The sequence below is a fragment of the Athene cunicularia genome (assembly GCF_003259725.1).
Source record: "Athene cunicularia isolate RWA chromosome 3 unlocalized genomic scaffold, athCun1 chr3_part1, whole genome shotgun sequence".
In the NCBI taxonomy this organism is placed as follows: Eukaryota; Metazoa; Chordata; class Aves; order Strigiformes; family Strigidae; genus Athene; species Athene cunicularia.
In genome coordinates, this window is record NW_020799097.1 from 3,739,296 (window position 1) to 3,747,881 (window position 8,586).

The following is an 8,586-nucleotide window of genomic DNA, read 5'->3' on the forward strand; positions in this document are numbered from 1 at the left end:
CAGGGGTGTGTGCGCGGTTCTGCCCCGCGGGGCTCATGGACGGCAGCACCCACGGCGCGGGATTTCTTCATCCGCGCAGACCTCACCTATTTTCTTTTTTTTCTTTTTTCTTTTTTTAATATGGATAATTGATATATTTTTGTTATTTTATATTTATTATTTATTTGGAACATAAGCCCAAGTCCGAGCAGTTTTTATCAGAGCCCTTCCTTGGGCTGGGCCCGTCGGTGGCGATGGCTGTGCCACCGCTGACAAGCCACCGGGAGCCGGCAGCTGGAGATAAGACCGGGACAAGGGCTGCAAACCCCCTCGGCGACCGGGAGATGAATTTGGGGTGCGTTGTGGGTAGCACCTTTCAGCTGTGGGGTGTGCGTGGCTTCGGCATCCCGCAGCGGTGCCTCTTTCCATTCTCCAGGGCTCTGCGTCATCGTCCACTACCTTGTCCGCGGGCAGCTGGGCTGGTTGGGGCTGACCATCGCCTGCACGGTGCCTGGCTACGGGGCTCAGCTCCTCAGCATCCTCTGGTTCAGGGCAGATGGCCGCCCGCCTGGCTGCTGGCTCCTGAGCCTCCACCTCCTGCAGTTGGGCCTCTGGAAGCGGTGAGAGATGCTCCCCATGGTCCATCCAGCCCCCGCTCCCAACCTGGGTTCAGTCCCAAAACCAGGGTGGACTTCACCGTCATGGTGGTTCTTGCAGGTACTGGGATGTCTTGCGGATGGCAGCAAAGACGGGCGGCAACGCCTGTGCCGGGGAGGTGCTGACACAGCACTGGGACGTGTGTGTGCTGCGGCTCCTGGAAGCCCTGCTGCAGACCCTGCCTCACCTCCTGCTGCAGGCCTATGTCGTCGTGGCAGTCGAGCCAGCCGGTGTCATCCCAGGTGAGCGGGGAGTTGCCAGGAGGATGCTGCGAGTTGCAGATGGGTGATGCCAACTGGGGGAGTTTCACTAAGGGCAAATTCCAGGGGCTGCCCTTCAGCAGTGCTACAGGTTTGGGGAGTTGTGGCTGGAGAGCTGCCAGTCAGAGAGGGACCTGGGGGGGGTGATTTACAGCCTGCTGAACAGGAGCCAGCAGTGTGCCCAGGGGGCCAAGGAGGGCAACGGCATCCTGGCTTGTGTCAGCACTGGCGTGGCCAGCAGGGACAGGGAAGGGATCTGAGCCCTGGGCTCGGCACTGGGGAGGCCGCCCCTCGATTCCTGGGTTCAGTTTTGGGCCCCTCACCCCAAAAAGGCCATTGAATGACTCGAGCGTGGCCAGAGAAGGGCAACGGAGCTGGGGCAGGGTCTGGAGCACAGGTCTGCTGGGGAGCGGCTGGGGGAACTGGGGGGGGTCAGTCTGGAGCAGAGGAGGCTGAGGGGAGACCTTCTGGCCCTCTGCAACTTCCTGCCAGGAGGGGGCAGAGAGGGGGGATGAGTCTCTTCAACCAAGTAACAAGCAATAGGCCCAGAGGGAATGGCCTCAAGCTGCACCAGGGAAGGTTTAGACTGGATATTAGGAAGTATTTCTTTCCAGAAGGGGTTGTTGGGCCTTGGAATGGGCTGCCCAGGGAGATGGTGGAGTCCCCATCCCTGGAGGGGTTGAAGAGTAGAGTCGGCATAGTGCTGAGGGATCTGGTGTAGTTGGGAACTGTCAGTGTGTGGTTAATGGTTGGACTGGATGATCTTCAAGGTCTTTTCCAACCTAGACGATTCTGTGATGGCTTGTCGGGTCGGGGACACATGTGCCCACCTGGCAGGGAGCAGCAGGGTAGGCTCTGGATGGAGGAGCATGCTGCAAAGGGGCTAGAAAGCCCCAGTGCAAAGCAGCAGGGACAAATGTGGCTTAAAGATCTGATGTGGCTGAACCCAGAGGAGTCTCTGAGCTAAACCATGGCTGCTCCTGGCCAGTACAGTCAGTCCCCGCCATGGGGACCTCCATGGCAAGACAGTGCCTTGGCTGGGTTTGAACCCAACACACGTTCCTATTGATGGTCCAGCCCTAATCACAGGCAATGCGGAGCATTTAGGGTTTGGGGGATGCTTTGTAGAAAAGGTGGACTGTCAAGTGTGCAAAGGAAGAAGCTGGGGTGTGGAGTCACAGCGTGCACAAGGTCACACTCCAGTCGGTGCCAATCTCCAGCCCAATCGCAGTGACCAGAGATGGACCTGCCCTGTTGCGGAAAAGCTCTGCCTGTGGCAGAGAGCAGTCAGAGGGTTTAAGCAGGGGAGTGCTGAGCATGCAGAGGAGACCAGATTCAGCAGGAGTTGGTTAAAATACTCCAGTTGGCAGGGCAGCACGGTGTCTGGCTTGTATTGGGGTGCTGTACTCCTTAACACTGAGATATGGTCACAGAATCCCAGAACCATTCAGGTTGGAAAAGCCCCTCAGGATCATCAAGTCCAACCCTCAGCCCGACTCTACAAAGTTCTCCCCTACCCCACATCCCCCACAGCTCATCCCAACGGCCCTGAAACCCCCCCAGGGATGGGGACTCCCCCCTCCCTGGGCAGCCTGTTCCACTCTCGGACCACTCTTGCTGGGAAACATTTTCTCCTCCTGCCCAGCCTGACCCTCCCCTGGGGCAGTTTCCAGCCGTTCCCTCTTGTCCTGTCCCTGATCCCCTGGGAGCAGAGCCCAGCCCCAGCCTCTCTGCAATGTCCTGTCAGGAGCTGCAGAGAGGGATGAGGGCTCCCCTCAGCCTCCTCCTCCTCACCCTGAACACTCCCAGCTCCTTCCCTGGCTCCTCACAGGATTGATTCTTCCAGCCCTTCCCCAGCCTCGCTGCCCTCCTCTGCCCTCGCTCCAGCCCCTCCAGATCTCTCTGGGATTGAGGTGATACTGAGGTCCTCTCAACACAGGCGTCCTTCAGGCACCCGACTATCCCTTCCCTGTGCAGGTGTCAGTGCGGGGCTGTCCCTGCTCTCCCTCGCCTGGGCTTTGGTCTCCTACAGCCGCTTCGCCTGCCAGCTGAAACCCGGACGCCTCTGCCTGCCGGCCACGGCCATCCTCTGCCTGCTGCTGTGGAGGACAGGGATGCTGGGGACCAGGGTCCTGGCCCTGGTGCTCTTCGCCAGGCTGTATTCCTTCTGGGTTTTTGCTGTGGCAGGTAAGACCTGTGAGATCCTCTCCCCCATGTCCCATCCTGCTGTCAGCCCCAGAGATGCTCCTGGTACTGGAGCACTGTGCAGCCTCCCCCTGGCACAGCTTTGCCCTTTCGGTCCCTTCCCCTTGCAGGTGCCCACTGGCTGCTCATGTCCTTCTGGCTGGTGGCCCAGCAGACTGACATCGTGGCCCAGCCCTGCCGCTGGAGGCTCTTCAATTGCCTGGTGGGAGCTGTGTACATCTTCTGCTACGTTAACGTCCGGCCCGGTCCCTCCAGGCACAGAGTGGCCGTGTTTTATGCAGTAAGTACCCAGGGTGTTCGATATTCCACATGGATGCAGCTGCTGGGGAAAAGCAGTAGCCTCAGACTCTCCTTTCTCATCTCTCACATCACCACTCGATAAAAATCGAGCATTCCCCATGTCCTGACAAAGCTACGTGGTCACCAAGGTGGGTGCACCCTCTACGCTGGCTTTGTGTTCTTAGCAGCCGCCATACAACGGCTGAGCAACAGGTCGAGACCTTGCAGAAAGTTCAATTCAGCAACGTTTATGTTTTAAGTGGTAAGTTAGGTGCAAAATACATCAGCAGAATCTAGGAACTGCTTGTTTTCTGTCATCAGAAGCACGTCTAAAGCTATCAGAAGGGTAAAAGTGACAACTCTCTTCTCTCTGCTCTGCAGATAATGCTGATGGAAAACACCCTCCTCCTGCTGCTGGCCACCCGGTTCCTGCAGGCAGAGCTGAGGAACAGCCTGTGCGTGACCGGGGCCGTCATGTCAGGGTCTGTAATAGGTAAGACCTGCTGGTTTTTCAAGCCCAGATTGCATGTTTTGAGAGTAAATGAGCATCATCGGTTATTTTAGTTGCATCACACTGTTTGCTTTATTTCTTCCAGCTTAAGCATCTGAATGTATTTAATAATATGTAAATCCACCCCGAGTTTCACTTCTTCATCATTTCTTAAAAAGCCTTTCCTTGAAAGAGGGAGGTTTGCAGAAATGACCAAGATGTCACCAAATGGCTCAGGTACCTCTACCAAATAGAGCATATGCAATTTTGAAGCACATGTCTGTTTTCTGTGATCTTGGAGCATTTAATTCAGTCATAGAATCACAGAATGGTTTGGGTTGGAAGGGACCTCGAAGATTGTCTAGTCCCACCCCCCTGCCATGGGCAGGGCCACCTTCCACTAGCCCAGGTTGCCCAAAGCCCCGTCCAACCTGGCCTTGAACCCTTCCAGGGAGGGGGCAGCCACAGCTTCTCTGGGCAACCTGGGCTAGTGGAGAATTTCTTCCTTACATCTCATCTAAATCTGCCCTCTTTCAGTTTAAGGCCATTACCCCTTGTTATGTCATTACATGCCCTTGTAAAAAATCTTCTCTGGCTTTCTGTAGGCCCCCTTTAAGTACTGGAAGGCTGTCATGAGGTCCAGAGCCTTCTCTTCACCAGGCTGAACAATCCCAAACCCGGGCAAATTCCCTACAGCTTTAATGCACAACTCAGTTGAAGAAGGGGAGAGGTTGTACGATGCTTGCAAACAACCCATCAGCACCTTTATTTGCAAAACCGGCGCTGAGCAAGGACGGGAGTTTTGCAGCCCCAAAGACGGGCTGTTTGCTGGGTGAGGTCCCTGCCAGGGTGATGTTTTCCCAGAGCTGTGCCCCTATCAGTCTGCAAATCAATCCAGATTAAATTCAGTCTTGAGAGTGTGTTCAGCATTCCCTTTCCTGAAAGCTGCTTGAGTAGGATTCTTGCATCCCTAAAAATGCTTGAAAGACATGCTGCTCGGACACCTGATGCCCAGCAGCACCTCTGCAAAGGGCCTGTTGATCCAGAGGTGGCAGTGAGGTGACAAGAGGGAATGGCCTCAAATTGTGCCAGGGAATGTTTAGACTGGATATTAGGAAGCATTTCTTTCCAGGAGGGGTTGTCGGGCATTGGAATGGGCTGCCGAGGGCAGGGGAGGAGTCCCCATCCGTGGAGGGGTTGAAGAGTCGGGTCGACTTTGTGCTGAGGGATCTGGTGGAGTTGGGAACTGTCAGGTCAGTGGTTGGACTGAATGATCTTCCAAGTTCTTTTCCAACCTAGATGATTCTGTACTTCTGTGAAATTCTGCTGGGACTTGTCCTTTGACACCTTTCTGCTTTTTTTCAGGTGCCGCAGCTCTGGTGGTTTATTACAGCCTGCTCCATCCCAAGTCCACAGAGATCTGGCAGGGCTTTCTGGAGACAACCTGCAGTGCTGCAGCTGCTGATGATGACGAGTTTGCTGGAGATGGCTCCCAAGCAGGGCAGAGTTTGGGAATTTCAGGAGATGGAGAGTCCTTGGCAGGCAAAGGGACCGTGGCAGATCCTAAGAATGGGAATGGCTCATCGCTCCTACAATTCAGAGGGTGTTTGGAGGACAGCTGGACAAACCATCACCACTGGCTGCTGGTAAAGCTGGCCTTGAAGACAGGAGATATGTCCACAATCAACGCAGCTTTTGGAGATGGTGGTGTGGGAGAGGTTTACCCTGGAGGGTGGATGATGGGGAAACCCCCCAGTGTTGAGCCTGGGGCAAACCTTTCCCTCCCCACAAGGGAAATCGGTCCTCGGGGTGTTGAATCTGGTCTGACTGATGAGAAATTGGAGGCGGTGGGGAACAGAGGAGGCAGCAAACCCAGCACCGGCGCTGTGAGAAAGGAATGGGAGGATGGAGCAGGGCAGGAGTCTGTTTTTCGCCCAGCTGTATCCTTTCTCAGCAGCTTCTCCCCAGATCCAGCCGAGGGCTCATCTCTGTATTTCACTGCAAGCGTGGGAGGCATCACCTCTCCCAGCCCGGGGACAACCACAGCAACGTGCATGGCCTCGGTGCAAAGGGAGAGCAAAGCCCAGCCTCCTCCAGGCAGCCTGGGAGGAGGAGGAGGAGGAGGAGGAGGGGATTTATCCCTAGAGATGGTGAGCATCAGCCCAATCCTGGGCGCTTGCGCCCACAAGCATCAGCGGAGCAGCTCTTCCCTCAGCAGCACAGGGAGCTGTGGGGTGTTGGGTGCCTCCAAAGAGGACTCGGAGCCCGTAGGGCTGGAGGGTGCCCTCGTGGGGTGGCATCACCTTCGGGACACCCACTCTTGTGGCACACAAGGGGCTGTTGTGAGGAGCAAGCTGAGGCCACCGTGCTTCACCTCCACCCCCAAGGCTGACTCTGAATGCCCACAGCGAGGACTGGGGCATCCCGGAGAGGGGACAGACCTGTTGGTGGAGTGACCCTGAAATCGCTGCACTGTCACTTTGGGTCAGCACTGGGGTGACTGCCTCGTCAAGAGGGCACAGCAAGAGGTGGTGGAATGTTAATGCTGGCTATGAAGACCATCCCCAAGGTGCACCTGCCACCAGAAAGATGTGCTCCTCCATCACTAGGACAACACCTTCCCTCCCAGCGCATCTTCTAGTTGCAGTTTTGGAGAGCTTCAAAGGTCTTAAAAAGCCTTAAGTTCAGGTTTAGGTATTTATTAACCTTATTTATGTAACAGTTCTGCTAGGCAGCTGGAGCATGCTGCCTTTGATATATTTGTGACGATGTATTCAAGTGTGTCCTTTAACAAGTGCCTGTACGAGCTGCTGGTCTGTCCCAGCACAGAGATCTGGCTGCAAAGCAGGAGTCTTCCCAGGATAAACAAGTGCCTAAACCAGAATAGTAATGATTTTTACTCTCAGATGCTCTTCCTTCTGGGCAGAATAAGCCCTAAAGTAAGGCTCAAGAGTGCTTGATTTATTTTTCCCCCACCAGGTTCATCTTCAGAGCTTTACCAGCTCCATTTGCTGGGGCCACATAGGATCGCAGATCCTCTTCATACTGCAGTCCTCAACCTCGGGACCCTGAACTGTAGACACAAGCCGTGTCCTGCTTTCTTGCCCACCGCCTCGCTTCCTCAAGTGGCCTTTTCTGCCCAGCCTCTTCCTTCACAGAATCACAGAATCATCTTGGTTGGAAAAGACCTTGAAGATCATCCAGTCCAACCATTAACCTCACACTGACTGTTCCCAACTCCATCACATTCCTAAGTGCTTGTCCTCTTCCATCTAGCTGCAGATAATCCAGATCTGACTGGATGCTCCTTCCTAAATTTAGCTTCAAGCCAAATCTCAGAATAAATCTGCATACTCCTGCCACCATGAAGTCCTCGTTGCAGGCAGGGTTATTGGTTATCAGGAACTAAAAGGCTTAATACTGTGGTCTCAGAAATAGCCCATGCTTCCAGCCAGGGTGTCTGGACACGGGTTTGTGCCCAGGACACGGCTTGCTGTGTTGGTTGAGGTCTGCTCAGCTGTGTTCACCAGTGAGCCCGTGGGTGCCAGCTGGTGTACATCTGTCCTCCATCTCCAGCTGTTGTCCTGCGGGCGTTGCCATGGGGCAGGAAAGGCAGCAGGAAGGACAGGCATGCGATGAATTATTTTTAAAAAGCTTCCATGTAGCATTGAGTGCTCAGGATTGACCCAGCAAGATGATTCTTCAAGCTGATGTGGGCAGTGAAAACCCAGTTGGTGCCCGTTTCAGAGTGAAGCCACTTTCCGACGTGGTGAAAGCTCCGTGTCTCCATCCGGAGCCGGCACCACCGTGCTGCAGCTCTGCTCTGCAGGGAGGAAGAAGTTTCAGCATCTTTTGCAGAATCCTCCCCGCTACGTGCATCACGCAAAAGGCAGCAGAGCTGCCATGGCGTTAGGGAAATTGTTACCTGGTTTGTTTTTTCTACCTTTGATAATATATAAGGATGCTTTAAAAAACAACCCAGCCTTTGCCGTGTCTGTGTCTAGTGTTAGGGGCACACACAAGCGTGGAGAGGTCCCCTCTTGGACCTTGCTGCAGGGGATGTTGGACCTTGAGCTCTTGCTGCTTTTCAAGCAAACCGCAGTGCAGCTTCCTGGCTGGATGTGACCTCGCCTCCTCCCCTCTCCTTTGCAACTCTGTTTTCCTGTTTTCTTAGATTTTTCTACCCATTCCGGTTCTACCCGCCTCCAATCAGGTTGTTTGTTTAACTGAGCAGGGTTTTTCCCTTTCTGCAGCTGGAGGGTGTACAAAAATAGGACACAGATACCAATAGGCACGGTACTCCATGCCTCTTCCTTTCTCTTCCCCGCACTTTCTCCTGCAGCCCCAGGATGAGCTGCCTGTTGGGATTTTGAAGAAGGATCTGCACCCAGCATCTTTCTAGCTGGGGGTGTCTGTCTGTGGGACCTGGGCGCATCGATGTGGCATGCAGATAGCAGTGGGTGGGGTGAGTTTAGCTGCTGTGGGCAAGTAACAGCTCAAGAGAAGCAGAGACGGCAAGCCAGACTCATTTGGGATGGGGATGCAGCCCTTCAGTGGCCAGATTTCTGTGCCAGGCAGCGGGTACTGGGAGGAAGGAGTGATTCCATCTTTCCTGTCCCATCTCTTGCCAGGGTGGGAACCCAAGTTCACTGGAGGGTGGCTGGTGGCGGCTGCCCCTGTCCCCCACCCCCTGACCCAGAGCAGGGTGAGTGATGC

General features: G+C 54.8%; 1 protein-coding gene across 1 annotated transcript in view; it reads left to right on the plus strand.

Annotated features, from left to right (window-relative positions):
- Positions 1–7,804, plus strand: part of XKR5 (XK related 5) — a 7,967-nt gene extending 163 nt beyond the window's left edge. The window contains exons 2-7 of the mRNA XM_026846414.1: positions 350–599; positions 697–878; positions 2,874–3,083; positions 3,212–3,381; positions 3,762–3,873; positions 5,236–7,804. Of these exons, the coding sequence (XP_026702215.1) occupies positions 350–599; positions 697–878; positions 2,874–3,083; positions 3,212–3,381; positions 3,762–3,873; positions 5,236–6,326 (2,015 nt within the window). The 3' untranslated portion in view covers positions 6,327–7,804. The remainder of the gene's footprint in view (positions 1–349; positions 600–696; positions 879–2,873; positions 3,084–3,211; positions 3,382–3,761; positions 3,874–5,235) is intronic.
- The last annotated feature ends 782 nt before the right edge of the window (positions 7,805–8,586 follow it).